The 17646-nt window shown below is 38.3% G+C and overlaps 1 protein-coding gene across 1 annotated transcript; it reads right to left on the bottom strand.

The window, feature by feature from the left end:
- Positions 1 to 1510: 1510 nt before the first annotated feature.
- Positions 1511 to 4696, bottom strand: LOC143848307 (transcription factor MYB106-like). Its single transcript, XM_077357216.1, has 3 exons — positions 4425 to 4696; positions 4215 to 4344; positions 1511 to 2750 (listed from the first exon to the last, which is right to left on the bottom strand). Exons 1-3 carry the CDS (start codon positions 4555 to 4557, stop codon positions 1901 to 1903), a joined length of 1113 nt encoding a protein of 370 aa, XP_077213331.1. The 5' UTR covers positions 4558 to 4696; the 3' UTR covers positions 1511 to 1900.
- Between the last annotated feature and the right edge of the window lie 12950 nt (positions 4697 to 17646).

Genomic DNA, 17646 nt, shown 5'->3' with positions numbered 1-17646 from the left:
GGCGGTTGATATCTTTACTGGCGGTTTTGGCCTCAGTAAATGTAAAATTCATTTTTTTTAATCTTGACCGCTGATGATGTTTTTTATTATAAAAAAAATTTTAAATATGAAAAACCTAGAAAATGAGAAGAACTAGAGGGACAATGTTTTTTTTTTCTTCAGAAGCTTGTTCACAAGAAAAACATGCTTCGGTCTCTTCCTCAATTTCAAATAGATCAGTGCAAATGCTACTGCAACAGAGAATTCTAATGTAACAAAAATTGCGGCAGGATGTCTTATACATGTTGGCACATAGAATATGAGTTGTTTATTTTCTAGGGTTGCCAACTAAATAATAAGTAATGAAAAAATATCATCATCTCATTTAATGTTGTGCGTATTTGTCATGGTATGCACTTGCCCACGTTTTTTAAGTAAAGCATTTTTTTTTATGTATACTTTTAGCACTCTTTAGGGTTAAACTACTATCATTAGTATTAGTATTAGTCTCTTTCTCTATACACACATGACACATTATATGGGATTTGCTAGGTAATTTCATTGAAATCCATTTCGTGGCTCAATTTTGCATAAGGGAACATCCACCTCATAGGAATTAAATGAATAAGAAAAAATCTGCTAAAAAGTGAGTCTATGTGGTCTTGACCCCAATAAAACCCTATTCTTTGTTGTAGTAAGGTCATATTCGCGAAATAAGTAGCATATATATATATATATATATATATATATATATATATATATATATATATATATATATATATATATATATATATATATACACACTAGTAAAAAACCCCGTGCGAGGGCCGACAAAGAACTGTACGGACCACGTCATAGGTTGACCCAAACTGTCCATGTGATAGAACACAACATAAATAAGTTGTGCCCCAAAAATCATTTCCATAAGCTAATCCTAGCCGTCCAAGAATCGAAGTTAATTCTTTGAAGAAAATCATCTAAAAAAAAAAAATATACAAAAATTTGAAGATCTGGTCTAAGACTTCATTCCGGCGCAACCGAAGGTCGATCTATAAGCTCGCCTGCAAAATTGCTTCCGCGGCCACTTACATCTATCAGAAACCTACACCGAATTCTAGTTTCTCTGCTTGGGTTTAATGCAGTTTTCTACCATTAAAGAGATCTAGTGCACGACTCAAAGCCCACATATTTACTACATGGGAGCTCATACTTGAAGGCCTTTATTTTGGCATTTCAAGTTTCAATTTCTCAAATGTGCTTCCAACTTAATCTAACTAAGTAACTAGGGGGAATGGTTACACTCTTCTTAATTTAAATTTATTTCACAACTCTCAATGAGTTGTACAAACCAATAAAAGGAGTTTAATAATAGGAAACGAAGTTCCTTAAATATCATTGTCAGCTCCCACTTCCATAACATATTGTTGTTGGAGAGAGAAAGAGTATTAAACTAGTGATTGATTTCTCTCCCGTGAGAATAGAGAGGAGAAGATTTACTAAAGGTTAAGAGAGGTGATCAGGAACCAACATCAAAACAGTAAAGTAATGTGGATTCATTGAAACCTCCGGGTGGAAAAGTCATACAAGACAATTACATATCATGCATTATTTTTCAACTATACTTGATAAAGATCCAATCAAAGGGACACCTTATTCAGTTATTCATTCCCTTCCATTCTTACACTTCTCTTCCCACCATTCACTGCCCGTTACATAAACCTAAACCAGAGGAAAAAAAAAAAAACTAGAGAGATTAATTATCAAAACTCGCTTAATGAGTGAGTCAACTCGTTTGAGTTCTGAGTCCATCTTTGACAAAGAGAAAAATGAGTTCTTAATTTCCACTTTTAACTGCAAATTGCTCAGGACAACTAACTATTTATGTTCTTTCCCGACGATATGGAATTGAATTCCGGCGATCCTAAAACAAGGGCGGACTCGAAGGAGAGCTATTCACCAAGTTGAGTATGTTGTTCCAGTAATTCTTTTCATCGGCATCACCCTCCGCATGATCCGAGTCACGACCACCGTCGGATGAGTTCTGATCATCGGAATTCTCTAAGATCAAATCTTTGTACCCTTCAGCGAAATCGGACGGCCCATCTGTCACAAACCCCACATCATGGAGGCCTACAGTTGAAAATTCCATGGAATTGTCAATCCCTGATTTTCCATCCAACCATTGTGTTGGCTTATGTAAGCCTTTCCATTCCTCTTCTTCCTTGCATAGAGCCAAACCGTTGATGAATTCGACCGTGGCCGTCGGATTCTCACCAAATCCGACCGTTGGGATCGGTAGCGAGTTATCGGAGAAACTCAAAGTCGACGTGGGCGAGTCAATATCAGGGCCGCCGCTGGCACCAATTCCGGCAATGCCACTTCTTGTTGACTTTGACCAAACCCCCTCCCAGGCCTTCAGTATGTCAAGACAAAGTGGAGCCCCCAATTGGGGCGGCTTGAGTAGAGCCGAAGCCGAAGAAGCCGAAGAAGCCGAGGAGCCGAGCAGAGACTGGAAAGAGGATGAGCGGAGCTTTGATTCTCTGACGAGCCTGGCTTCTGCTTCGAGCCGGGCGCTCTCCCACTGAGCCATGTGGCTGATATTGGCTAAGTTTTTTGTTTGAGCCTCGACTGAGCCGAGGGCGTCGCTCTTTGGCTTGTGGGTGACTGGATCAATTCCCATCTTGGCTAATCTTTTTTTAAGATGAGTATTCCAATAATTCTTGATCTCATTATCAGTTCTCTTTGGCAAATGGGTCGCTATAGCCGACCACCTGATTCCAAACCAATAGAGAAAAAGACGTATAAAAACCCTAGAAATCATCTTTGCATGACAAATTAAAAGAAACCCATTTCCTTAATCATGTAAACTTGAAAATTATGTCCATATATTAACCATCTAAGTTTTTCATGAGAATTATCTCCACATGTTAACCACCTAAGTAATCCCATTTCCTGATAGAACACGCATCACTATCTCGACATTATAACAATGGAAATAGACACATTTTCATGGTAAATGAAAGGAACCCATTTTCCTTTCCGAATCATGGAAACTTTGACAAGTAATTCCGATCACATAGAAGGAACTAACATCATAATCATCTACAAAAACCCATGTTCTAAATCATGACAACTAAGAAAAGTAACTCATTTTAGACAAGTATTTATTTCACCATAACCACTAGATCATGGTAAATGAAAGCAGATATTTTTCAATTAGTAACTGACAAAAATTTGGAGAATGCTAATTGAAAGAGAGAGAAAATAAATCATTGGAAATGAAAGAACCCATTTTTTAACTTTGCCAAAATGTACCTCATGCCATTAAAATTTAATCTTAGCTAAATAAGAGGGTATATGTCATTTAGTGCTTATAATTGGTGCTGGAAAGAAGTTTGTAGAAAGACTAGTAAGAAAGTTCAGCCTGAAGAAGATGAATCAGTCAGAGAAGTGCTTCAAGATCCCTTCTTTCTTTCCTTATTGGGTTGTTAGAATTTGAGGCCATATAGGACATCATATTAGAGAAACAATTGATCAATTTCTCTAGAGGGAATTAGAGAAGTATTTTTACATCCTGATTATCTAAAGTCACCAGATCATGGCAAATGAAAGATGCCAATTTTTTAATTATTACCTAAAGATGGGAATTAATACAATTAGAAGCTCGAACGAAATCCCGTTTTGCTAGTAGCCCTCCAAAAGAAATTAAAGAAAACCCATTAACAATGTTAAAGCAAAGAACAAGAATTCTCGGGGATCGAGACTAATTAAACATGATCATCCCAAAAGACCCACTTTCTGATAACCTCATTTTCTTGTAAAAAAGTGAGAATCAATTAATGCTGACAAGTTGTTGAAGAAAAATTAAGGAAATTAACCCATGTCATAAAGAAATTCATATCTCGCTCAGAGCTTTTTATGTCTTAGACATTCCAGTCGTGTTGACAAGAAATTCGTAAGTCATGTTTACAGTACTTTGAGCGTCACTCACTTTTCTGTCTGAATTTTCTTGTTGTAGTCAGTGAAAGAAAGAAAATTCACTGAAAAAAAAAATTACAAGGCAGAAAGGCCAGAGGTGGAAAAATCAATAATAAAGACAGAGAGAGATTTCCAAGAATAGGAACAAATGATAGGAAAGACTGGTAGTTCCCATTTCAAAATTAAGCAAATAACAAGACTAAGAATTAGTTTGAGTGTTTTGGAAACAAAGTAGAATAACAAAAAACAAGAATTACCTGTTTCCAAGGAGAGCATGAAGTTGAATGATGGTCTGTTCTTCTTGTAAAGTGAATTTTCCTCTCTTAATATCAGGTCTAAGATAATTAGTCCACCTTAATCTACAACTCTTTCCACACCTTTGAAGGCCTAGACACAACAAAGGAGTCAAATTATAGAGAGAGAAGAGAGAATCCACAGAACCCACTAAAGATTCAAGAAAAAATCACCTGCTTTCCCTGGCAAAGCACGCCAACTCCCATGGCCATGTTCATCTATGTAAGCTAAGAGCTTTTGGTCTTCTTCAGGAGTCCATGGGCCTTTCTTAAGGCCCACCTTTTCACAGCAAGGAGATCGGCCCATTTTCACACCAACCCAGAGGAAGATAATAGTGGTTTAAGCACCTTGTAACTGCATAAAAACGAGGTGGTTTTGAAGAAAATAAAAAGAGAGTAAGAGGAGAAAGAAGTGTCGAAAATTAGAGAGAGAGAGAGAGATGGGTGGGGAAGAAAGGTCAGCGACTTATATGGGATTTGTAATAAATGGCTGAATTTATGAAAATATACTGAAATGACAAAAATACCCTTCCCATGAAAATAATTCTTGATATTCCTGTTTCAATTGACCCAATTAAATGTGGTTCCTGCAAAAATCTCCCATTGCCAGAATGTTCTACGGCAATGCTTCTTTTTACAGTTGTCTTTTGGTAATTATGTTTCCTTGTATAAAGTTTGTAGGGATTTAACCCAATTATTCTATGGGAAATGTTACCAGCACTACTGTAATTTGATTAGGGAGGGGACTACTGTAATTTGATTAGGGTACCCCTCCGATATGAATGTTAGAGTGTTCATCCTAACCCTCTATAGATCGAGGGTTAGAATCAACCTATGGAAATAACTTTTGGGGCACAACCTATTTAGACTATGGCCCATCTAATGGACGGTTTGGATCATCCTATGGTGCGGGCCGTACCGTACTTTTAATAAAGTGAGAGTGCCCTCATCAAAATACAGTAGCGCTGATAACATTTCCCTTCTATATAAACACCCGAACACAATACCATTTCAAAACAACATCATCCATTCAGCAGTATTGGGTTGGAAATATCAATGTCAGGGGGCATGTTGCGAGATGGGGATTGATTATCAGCTTGCCTAAGTAGTCAAGGTTGGGTGTCCAGAATCTGAGATTGATGCATTCGACCTTATTATCTCTTCAGTGCTCGGTTTACAACCAACGACCAATCCCGGGCTCAAAAAGTCACATTCACTGCTTGGGTGAGTTGACTCTGTCAAGTATAAGCTTTGAAACTTCTTTTTCCATAATTAAGGTCCTATTTGGCAGGGGGCCTCATCAAGTTAATAATAATAGAATGGGAGGTAGGGGTGTAAACGAGCCTAGCCGAGCCGAGCTTGGCTAGGCTCGGGCTCGAACTAGGCTCGGGCTCGAACCAGGCTCGGGCTCGGCTCGGCTCGGTCAGGCTCGGCCAGGCTCGCGAGCTTTATCGAGCCGTGGGTTATAAAGTTTCTCACATTAGCAAAACCAAATAAACAAAAATCGTAATCATTACAAACAAAAAGCAAAATGGCTGATTTTATAAAGTTTAAAATGAAAAATTACCAAGAAAATATAGTAAGTTATGACAATTAATAAAAAAATACCAAAAAAGTTCAAAGTTATAACAATTACGGGGAAAAAATTAATTTTCGACTCGGATCATTACTCGTGGAAGCAACGTGGATAATCTCGCCTCTCCACATGGGATCAACGTGGGAACTACGATATCTTCCCTTATGGATTTTCTCCATCCTCGAGGGTCCTCAGGGTTAATTACCACACCCTGCCTCTGATACGACTTGTTGGGATGCGGGTAGAACTTACCCTTAAAAGCTAGCCGTTAAGGGGAGGATGCCCAAGTCCTTATAAGCCCATCCACATCTCTCACTTTTTCCGGGATCTTTGCTTTTGCGTGGAACCCCAACAATCTCCCCTTCCACGCGGAAGTAATGCGGATAATCTCGCCCCTCTACGGGGCAACAATGTGGGAACTACGAGATCTTCTCCGACGGAATTTCACCGTTCTCGAAGGTACACTGGGGTTACCGAGAGCTTACACGATTTATTAAAGTGTGTTCACATTATTTACAGAGTGCGTTTTCAAGTTATTTACAAAGTGCGTTTTCAAGTGTGAGAGATGTGGATGGGCTTATAAGGACTTGCACACCCTCCCCTTAATGGCTAGCTTTTAAGGGTGAGTTCTACCCACGTCCCAGCAAGTGGTATCAGAGCCGAAGCATGGTAACCCTGGTGTACCCCTCGAGGATGGAGAAAATTCCTCATAGAAGATCTCAGTAACCCAGGTGTACCTACGAGGACAGTGAAATTCCCTCGGAGAAGATCTCGATCATATATAGTTTCCACATTGTCACCGCATCAAGGGGCGAGATTATCCACGTTGCTTAAGCTGTGGAGGGAGAAATTGTTGGAGGTTCCACGCAAAAGCAAAGATCTCGAGAAAAGTGAGAGAGATGTGAATGGGCTTATAAGGACCTGGCACCCTCTCCTTAATTGATAGCTTTTAAGGGTGAATTCTATCTGGGTCCCAACACTCCTTACTCATGCCCTCTCCAGTCCCTCCATCTCCTATCCTCCTAGCCAGTCTCTCACTGCTTGACAAACTAAAATTTCATGGGAAAAACTTTCATGGCAGCCATATTTGACCTAAATATTAGCTATGATTCAAAACTTCTGCACTGAATCACACATAATTTTCGTAAATTTAGTTTATAAGGATATTGAAATCTTGTATGATATAACACATGGTTTGAAAATTAGTGTATAGTAGGGGTGTAACTCGGGCCGGGCTTTCCAAAACCCTACCCTACCTAAGAATTATCTTGGCTCGGGTCAGGTCTAATTTTTTATGGGAAAACCCGAGATTTGTAAACCCGATCCTACCGAAGATAGTTTCTTCGGTCGGATTTTCATTTTTTAGCATAGGATAGTAACTAATTTTAAAGATTGTAGAAAACAAAATCTTCACACCAAAAATCTCTAAATTTATGTCATCAAGTGTATAAATTTAAGGACACTATTTTCTCCTCAATGAAAACAATTGTATCAATATATTGAAAAATAATTTGTTATGTTATTCAAGAGATAATTAAGAAAATCACAGCACACTCATATGAGTCGGGTCGAGTTTTGGGTTTCAAAATTTTTTCCTTAAAACCAAGTCCTACCCAAGATTGAGTTGGGTTTTCCAATTTAAAACCCTACCCTACCCTACCTAAGAGACCCATGATATCTAAATCCGACCCATGTTATTTTCAGGTCGGAACCCAAGTTGATGCCCTAGTGATAGACTAGAAATCATAGCAAGTCAAACCAAGTCAAGATATATGATTATAAAGATCATTTATCAAAATAAAATATTAATGAGCCAATTTTTAGTGCAAACAATATAATTTGCGCTTAAATCAGAATTTTGAAGCCATGTGATGTGATGTAGAGGAGTTTTCTTTTGCTTCTCTTTTCCTTTTTTTTCTTGTTTTTCTTTTAAAATTTCTAACTTTTCCATCCCTTCTTCCATTCAAAAAATTTAAAAAATCTCATCCCTTTGTTTCGGTATTCCCACCCGATTATATAATCTACGATCTTTGATTGTTCGCACAGTGTGACGAGCCAGTGAAAGAGTTCAAAATAAAGAGAGAGAAAGTCCATTTTACCCATGTAACACTCACCATATAAATTCTTGATAATCTCATTACTTCTATGGGCAAAAATGTCTTTTCGGTCGCCATGAGCTCATTGAAGAGTATCCCAGCTCATTAACGCACCTCCGGATTCCACGGGCTGAACTAGAGAGAACTATTAAATATAAGAATAATGATAACTGTATGGATTTTCTTTTCTTTTTTTAATTATTCAAGAATATCCTAGGGCCCCACATGTGCTACATTTATGTGATTGGGTCCGTTGATTCGGTGGGCCATCACAAACCCTGTCTTTTCTTTTGGGTCCCACCTTGATTGGATGATCCTAGCCCTTCGATCCATTAGTTGTCGATTTGGGCATTAATCTATAGACGTGATGAGCATCCAAAATGGGATGATCCTCCACCAGATCAATAGTTCCAATCACACCTAAGTGTGCCATGTGGGACCTACTGATCCTTAGGATCAAAATATCGAACCCTCTGATCTCAACCGTTCAATCAATGACTTGCAAATGGTTAATAGGAACCACCAATAAGCAACAATCCACATTCAAGTTGTATGGCCATCGACAGAGGATCTCTCGATCTTGTCGGCATCATATGAGTAGGACAACTCAAGCTTCGAATTTCTCATGCTGCTTCCTGTATTAAGAGCTTCTCAAGAATAGATTAATGCAAGGTTTAATCATGAGAGTGTCGGTATACTTTATACAATACCCCCATTTATTAAATCAAGGGAAATGATATTTCCACCCCCCCCCCCCCCCCTTTTCTTTTCTTTTTTTGTCTTTTACTAAAATAGACTTCCACACTAGGGGTGTAAACGAGCCGAGCCGAGCTTGGCCAGGCTCGGCTCGGCTCGGGCTTGAACCAGGCTCGGCTCAGTCAGGCTCGCGAGCGGCTTATCGAGCTTGAATTATATTAATTTTACACCCCTCATCTTCCCTGGACAGCCCTATCTAGTATTTTTTTACTACTCTTTTTACACTAGGGGGGTGGTCCAAGTAACAAATGGGGTTCCAAAAAAAAATTGACATATTTTGCCTCCCCCTTTCACTCCCTAGAGAACCCTTTTAGTGTATATATTAATATATAATATATATATTTAAATATATTAAATTCTTAACGAGCCTAACGAGCCGAGCCGAGCCGAGCCTGGCCTAACTCGGGCTCGGCTCGTTAAGGATTCGAGCCGAGCTCGAGCGAGCTTCCGAGCCCGAGCCAAAATTGACACCCTTATTCCATACCTTATGAAAAATTGCCTTTCCGGGGGGGGGGGGGGGAAAGAAAAAAAAACAAACTCAAGAGGGTGGAAATGCAAACATATGGGTGTGGAAATATCATTTCCCTTAAAGTATAGAAAAAAGAAGTTATGCAGAAGTATATAAATTAAAGTAGCGTGTATTTAATGTATTTAATGAGAAGTGGAGCTTCTTTTACGGTTATTGAGGGCTTGAGAGAAATAAATGAGTGGTTTTCTTTGTGGGCTATACCCAATAAAAGACAAAAAAAATTATAAAAGAGAAGTGGGACCATAGAGAAAAAAAAAAAAAGGGTTCAAAACAGACAACCCAAGTGTAATTTGTAATGGCGGTCAGCCAAGAAAAAGACTAGAGGCCCCATGTTGCACTGCTACAAAAGGACATAGGGGGTCACCTTCTTAAATCCATTGATCCATGCCAGCTCTGAGTCTTCTATTCTCCCGCCAGTCCTTTTTTCTCTTCTTCAATGAAAACCCACCGCCATTTCTTCTAAATATATATGAATAGAGATGTCTTGCCTGAATTGGAAGACAAACTGTTCATACCCTGTTTAAATTGTCTCTCTCTAACCTCTGCTTTACAGTTGCTTAATTAGTGCAGCATTTAGACATGTGGTCGTGGTATGTTTTGTTTCGATTTTCTGATTTCAGAATAAGTGGGTCTGATTAGCCTTGATTATCATAGGCATTCGGCTAGTAAAAAGATCTCATCCTGATAAACAAAAATGATCGAGACCCACTGCAGATGTGACCGTTGATCTGATAGTACATCACAGGCACACCCAGTTTGTCCACATCATATCTGGAGCTGAGACGGGGATCTCATTCGAAAATTTGAACGGCGAATCAACTGTTTAAAGACATCTTAAAGGCTTTTTCATCATGCTTAATCAAAGGTCTAAGATTATCCAATTAAAAGGAGACTAAAGCTATTAGGCCAGATTTGTGATGCCCAACAATATCTATGAACAGATCACGATACATGTGGTTATGTCTATTCGTACATGATTGTTTTCCTTTTCTTTCGAAGTAAGATTAGTATAAAAGTTTTACACCTGTTTTAACCGGAAAAATGGTGCAATTGTTATTTTACCCCAAGACAAAAGTTCGGTCAAAATTCACGAACAAAAGCAAGATAAAAGAAGCCACAATTGCAACCCACAAAGAGCACACTCGTACGTTTTACGTGGTTCGGCAAAAAGCCTACCTTTACAGGTGGCCCAAGAGAAATATTTCACTAATCAAGAAGTAACAAAAGATTACAATAGATTTCTCAATCGCTCCAACGCTTGATCAATTCACAAATCCCCTTTACAAAACTCCTTCTTGACTTCCTTTCTTGTAGAAAACGCAAGGGAATATAAAGCTTTCTCGCCTCCATCGAAGAACTAGAAGAATCCCTTGGTGGCATGGAAACAAGGCAACCTTCTAGCAATCTCCACCTTGACTAGTTTCACGGCCATTTGAAGATCAACTGTACTGTGCACGATCAAGAATACAGCTACGCATCTCGTGCACATGAGGATCACTCCTCACTCCAGGGGTGCCCTACCATTCATCAGTGTCTAGTGATGTTGGCTTAGTCAACATATCAACTGCATTGACATCTACATGTACTTCCTTCAAGTGGCACGAATTGATCCAATGAACACGTGTTGATGCGCTGTTAGCATATTTTCTACATAGACTAAATGCTGAGTGGGTGGAAATACTCTTGTTGGAGGTACCACCCTTGATATTTGACCCAACAGCAGCTTAGTTTTTAAGAAGCTGCTGTTGGATCAAATATCAAGGGTGGTACTTCCATCCTACCATCAATATGAGCATGCCCGCCCACTCATCATATAATTTGTCTTTCCTCCAAAGCTTTACCAGTGTATAAAAAGAGAATAGGTCATGCGTTTTGGGGAGTGGGTCACAGTAATTAGTTGATCCAACAAAAGCCCACCTTAAAAGATGCCAAACGTTGGATCAAATATCAAGGGCTGCACTTCTTTCCTACTCATTAATTGTCTATCTAATTACGTGTGCATGTACGCGCTTACACCATATAATTTCTCATATTGCATTATCGCAAGTACACCAATGTTATCTTCACAAGTCATTACAAATAAGTACACATATGAAACAGGGGGTGGAGGCACATATAGCATGAGGGGAGCCATGGTCCCCCAATGACTTGCAAAATCCCTTTATGCTGCATGGTTGTACATGCATGCTTGGCTAGTCTAACGGCCACGGCCCCTCTCATGACCAATGCTTAGCAAGTGTAAATAGTCCGGCCCCCCAAGGGTAAATTCCTGGCTCCGCCCACATCATTCTCTTATAGGTGGCACTCACTATGTACTAGTGGGCGTGCCCTAACTAGCAATCTTCGTTATTAAAAACAAGTAAAGCTTGGCAACAACCACTTTCATAAATAAGGTAAACACTAAATTACTCTAAGGCTATGTTTGGCAATCATGATTTTTTTTCCATGGAATATTAATTTATCAAGTGGTGAGAAAGAGGGCTCAGGAGGTTGGAGGGATAGACTTAATTGTGAGGCCATGAGTGAGGAGATGGTGAGAAATAGCTAAAAAAACATGAAAATAAATATTTTATATTTCGAGTTTGAGTTGAGTTGAGATGAGTTGAGTTTCTCACCTCAACTCAAAACTAGTCTGGGACAGAGGCTTATTTGAGTTGAGTTGAGTTTATATTTTGAGTGGACTTTTTCTTTTCCTTGTTTTTAGCATTTTCTCACCATTTCTTGACTCAGTCCATCTCAGGGTATTCCTCGCCTGCTTTCACCATCAGCAAGATTTTTTTAGAAAAGTTTGGAAAGAAAAATATTTCTAAAATTTCCTTCTTATTTTACCCACAAAAAAAGGATAACGTGAACCAACCTTTTCAATTTTTACTTAGAGGAATTTTTTTTCCTTCAAAATGTTTTTCTTGCAATCCAAACAGGGCCTTAGGTAAACTAATATTCCATGGAAAAAAAAATCATGATTTCCAAATATGACCTAAATGTTTGTTAATTTTGTTTTGTATACGTGACCTGATTATTTTTAAGTTTTAACGCGATTCAGAATCCAGGACACAAACTATTCAGTGGAAGATATATATATATATATATATATATATATATATAGAAACAATTCATTATCCTAATCTCTAACCAATCTTCTTTAATATCTTATAAAAACTGGCCCTATAATCTTGACTATGAGCAGATAGTCACCTTCACCAGAAAAGGACATTTTGTAGCTTCACACCTATTCTTTATCCATTGAATTGCCATGCTCCCTGGCCATATTATTCACATGGAGCCTACATTGACCGACTTGTTCTATTCACGATATTCACAGTTGTATTTCATTTTAGATCAACCATTTTCACTAAGGCTCCGTTTCTTTCTATGTAAAATTCGACGTAAAATTCGTTTTATGTTCGTTTTTTACAACATAAAACAAATTTTACGTCCATTTTTACGTCGAAAGAAACAGAGCGTAATCGTGCATATGTAGGGAATAGTCCCTTCCTAAAAATTGGCGTGGGGATACCTTATGTCATCAAGAAAAGAGACTGGGTGTTTTCTTCATAATATTTTTGTGATTAATGCATTGGTGTAACTACTTATTAGGGAAGGTTGTTAGGAAGCTCTTGACATTGACGTTGCTTCTGAAAAAACGACAAAGAAAAATGACAGAAATGCATCCATTTCTAAGAAAATAATGGAGATGATAAAAAGAAGAGTGGAAATATCATTGATGTACAATCTTTGTGAAGTCAAACTTCACAAGTTAATGCTGCTTTGTGCCAAAACAAGGGTCGGCCTCTCAATGCGTAAACAAGCAGCAACTCAATTCAATAAATGCTGGAAATATTGTTTCCCCCTTAAGATTAAAAAATATAAGGGGATTTGCTAGGCAATTTCTCATAAAGCCTTTTCGCAGCTCACTTTTGCAGTAAAGAACAGGAGCACAGGATCACTCTTTAGCAGATTTTGTCTTATTCATTTGATTCATCAGCAGTAGCTGTTATATCCTGCAGAAGTCATCAACAAAATGGGTTTCCTTGAAATTCCCTAGCAAACTCCATATATAAGAATGAGTGAACCAGATAGACCGACGGGGACAAAGGCCTCTATAAAGGGTTTGTACATTTATCTCTTTAATCTCACGTTTTGACCATGAAAACTACTGCTTTTAAAGATCATTAGCCAATGTTTAAAAATTCATGGCGTTGAGGGCGTCTCGTGGTTATAGTCCCATTGTTGTCATGTTTCAATCAAGCTTTGATGGTCATCATATGTCTATTAGACCCTCTAATACTGATATCGGCCGTGTATTGGGAATATTGTAAAATTTATATTTTGAAATATTCCCATTGTAGATATTTCTACTCTTGAGAAAATCTGCCGGACAAATATGATCCAATCGTATGAAAAGAGATGAAAAAGTAAAAATAAAAACAAAGAGTAAGATACATGATTCGGCCAAGATGCCTATAGCCACGTTTGAGAACACGATCTTCTTCTACTATGAGAAAACAAAATTACAAGGATTACAACAGTATTAACTTGTAAACCGGCAAACTGCAACCCTTTCCTTTTTACTAAGACTGTACACAATAGAAATCCGGAAAAAAAAAACCCAAGAGAAAACTCTCTCTCTCTCTCTCTCTCTCTCTCCTCAAAGAAAGCAAAAAAGACACCTCTCATGTTTTCCTCTTATGTAGGCTTTATGGAAGAATTACATGATTAATGGGCATATAAACACGTCAAGGTGGTACAATGGAAGTGCCACCCTTGATATTTGATCCAACAGAAGCTTCTTAAAAAGTGAGCTGTTGTTGGATCAAATAACAAGGATGGGATGATGAATACATGTTTATACGCCTATTCCTTATATAATTTCTCGTTTTTACTGAAGGAAATTATATCAGTGCAACCATGTTTTGCCGTTTTCACTAATGCATCTTGTCTTTTAGTATTTAAAGAGCTGTCAAAAGGTCATTAGAGTTCCCAAAAAGCTCTCACAAGCCAATTTAAAAAGGAAAAGACAAGCTGGGTTCGTGCAATTATTAAAACACGGTTGTGTTCATATAATTTCCCTTAACCAAAACCTAAAGAAAGAATCCTTTCTTATTTTGTTTCCCACCAAAATTTGTAACCTAGGTAACTAAGCAACTTTCCCAACATTGACATATCAGAATGGTGCCAGCACTGATGGGTACATTAGTCATTATATTGGGATTTTTAAAACTATGGTTTCGATCGACTGACTCAATTTACATTACCAAAAGATGAATAAAGGAGCTCATTATGTTGGTTTACTAGGTTTTACGCTATCAAGTGAATCAAAAGCTCGTCTAACTCGCCCAAGTTAATCTAAAATTTGTTAGATAGTGATTAACTCATCTAAGCCAATCTTGTTTAGCCTTGGACGATTTCCTGTATGCCTATGACTTTCTAAATAGTGGTCCTTCAATTGTTTAAAGTTTCACAACTTGGCCTTTTGATTATGAGTGGCTTCGACTAGGCATTAGTGAGAGTGATGGGACTAACCTGTATTTGTTACAGAGAACGACTAAGCAGATCTAGGGTCCTTAATAGGGACATGTATGTGCAATTAATCAAGATAGTTGATCTTGTAGAATTTCATATGGCGATTCAAGTGGTCTTTGTGAAACTCTCAATTACTCCATAAGCTTAAGCGGTTGGAGATGGAGAAAGGCGTTTTTAATCTTTTATACTTTGACACTCCCCCTCAGGTGTGGCCCCTCTTTCTTGGGTTGCCCTACATGTGGCACATGTGGCCCATCTTTTGGGTTTGGCCATTGCATGTGAAATTTTGCTATTTGGAAGGTTTGAACTCAGGACCTTTGGCTTTGATACCATGTGAAACTACCAGTTACTCTATAGGAGACATCTCATGACGTAGGATAAAGCACTGCAAATACCAACAATTTTGATTATATCGACGAAACCATAAAAAGAGGCTTGATGGATCAAGGCCCTAGGATCATCTAGTCAAGGTGTATCGTGGTCTCTGATTGAACTAACCGATCCGATCACATAGAAGTGGCACACGCAAAGGCCCAGACAGAGTCTGTAGGAGCGAGCTAATTAATAGCCACGGTGTTATTAGTATTTTCCTATGTAACAAGTACATGATGAGAGCAATGGGATCCACCCAGAGTTATATTGCAGTCCCAATTTACTTTCATAGGTCCCATCAAACTCTCAAATCAAAAGTTGTTGACCTCCAAAACAAAACAAAACAAAACAAAACAAAACAAAGTGTGATATAAATGAAGGCTACTGACATTGCATAATCCTATTTTGATAATGGAGAGAACTTGCCTTGTCTTACATTATTTAATTGGCTGCTTAGACGTTGAAAGCTGGTTAAACAATTAAAAAAAAAGGTGAGTTAGCACCATTATCAAAATATGGTCGTGTGGATATCATAAACCTAAATGAATTGTAAGACTCTACAAGCATTGGCTTAAAAATGAATTGAATAGTCATAGTAAGTTAATAAATCACTCTTTAGTGGACCATAATCACCATCCTAACCCTCCTTTTGACGTACCCATACCACCGTCAACTTGAGAAAAGTTTCCCAAAAGAGGAATTGGTGATTTTATATCACCAAAACCATGGTTTAAAATTTCGACTGAAATCCAAAATTTCGGATACCGGTGGGGACCGAAACCAAAAATTTCTAAAATTCAATTTTTCGCCATTTACCAAATTTCGGATTTCGGCCCGAAATTTCGGTTTAAAGACATTATTTATTAAAAAAAAAAATGTTACAAAATTTCAGCCGAAATTTCGAAATTTGGGTCCGAAATTTGGAACCAAATTACCAAATTTCGGTGAAATCCGAAATTTCGGTTTTTGGTGGGGTCCGAAACGGTTACCGAAACCGAAATTTTACCAACAAGGAGACTTGGCAAAATTAGGTTTCACTTGGCCAATTTCCCAATCAAACGACCAATTTCTACCGTTTGGATGTCAAATCTTTTACCTTATATCTCACTTGCTCGTGAGTCTAAATGGGGCCTAGATATTGCAGCTTTATTGCTACACTTGGAAAATACCCATTACAGCTCTAGAGTTCTCTATCTATTGATTGCAAGCTGTTTTTTTTTCTTCACTTCTTTCTTTTGGGTAGGCATTACTAGGGTAGTGAGGACCACGACTGTACTAGTTCATTGATAAAAGAAAAAAGATGGTAACATTAATACACACTGTCATGGTGAAAAAGGGAAATTAAAGCTAGAAAGAGAAGAGCATCTGGAGTTATGAACTTACCCTTGAAATCCGTTTGGAGATTTGTATATCACACCCTATTTTTAAGTGAAAGATACTGTGAGTGTATGGAAGAGATGACATGGTGAGAAATATCATACATTGATTAATCCCAAGCGTTTGATTTTAGTTGGCTTGCAGATGGATGGCTAAGATGAAAAGTGAACAATCCGTGTTCAAGTTCTATGATCCAATGGAGTGATTTAAATTGTATGTAAGTGGGTCCTACAAACATCTTGGTTTAGATGGGCATTTTCAGATTTAAGCCGTAAGGTTCGAGGGCAATTTGGGAATTTTGGGATAAGCATAGCTTTGGGGGTGGGTGACCACGTTTCTTAGAGTGGCTATACGAGAACAAAATCGAATCTCATTGGCCCACATCATTTACACATTCCTTCAATGCCCGCTTGTTGTCTCCATGTGGGTTTGTACGGCCTTTTTTTTGTTATAAGTTATGATAGTGTAATCGGGGGATAAAAAAGATATTTACACCCCCTTTCTAGGCGTGTAACACGGGGTGCAATTCGGGCCGGGTTGAGGCCAACCCGACCCGACTTGAGGAACCATTTTTTCCAACCCGACCTGACCTGAGGAACCCTTTTTCCAACCCAACCTGACTGGAGTTCAACCCGTCCCAACCTGAATTTTTAAGCTCACCAAAAAAAAAAAAAAAAAAAAAAAGGAAAAAAAAAATGTGAGGTTTCACTAGAGTCAGGTTGCCCAAACCTCAATCCGAACCCTACCCGAACTCAACCCGGGTTGGGAAAACTCAACCTGAACCCGAACTCTACTCTTTTTTTTCGGGTTGAACCCGACTCAGTCGCACCCTTCTTTTGTTTCTTTTTCCTTTAAACCTCATTTAGGCTCTGTTTATTTCGACCTAAAATGGGCATACAAATTGTGCCATGCCCATTTTTCTACGAAAAGAAACAAAGCTGGACTTATACAGGCTACAGTTATTGGCACCAGCATGTTTTGATAATTGCACAAATTTAGCTTGCCTGTTCTTTTTTAATTGTCATCTGAGAGCTTTTTGAGAACTGTAATTACCTTTGACATCTGTTTAACTAATAAAGGACAACCTGAGTCAGTGCAATTATCAAAACATGGTAGTGCCAACATCAGTAGCCATTATATACATTGACAAGGGAAATTATATATTCA

The sequence above is a fragment of the Tasmannia lanceolata genome, unplaced genomic scaffold (assembly GCF_043159265.1).
Source record: "Tasmannia lanceolata isolate RefF3 unplaced genomic scaffold, GAP_Taslan_0.1 ptg000016l, whole genome shotgun sequence".
Lineage (NCBI taxonomy): Eukaryota > Viridiplantae > Streptophyta > Magnoliopsida > Canellales > Winteraceae > Tasmannia > Tasmannia lanceolata.
The sequence above is the reverse complement of the archived record's forward strand: the minus strand, read 5'-3'. Positions and strand labels throughout refer to the sequence as shown.

Bases quoted from the DNA above. Each gene is read 5' to 3' on its own strand.
- LOC143848307 (XM_077357216.1), bottom strand. From the start codon at position 4,557: ATGGGCCGATCTCCTTGCTGTGAAAAGGTGGGCCTTAAGAAAGGCCCA. The intron at 4,345-4,424 runs GTGATTTTTTCT...TGTTGTGTCTAG, and splicing joins TGCTTTGCCAGGGAAAGCAG to GCCTTCAAAGGTGTGGAAAG. The intron at 2,751-4,214 runs GTAATTCTTGTT...GTTTGGAATCAG, and splicing joins CATGCTCTCCTTGGAAACAG to GTGGTCGGCTATAGCGACCC.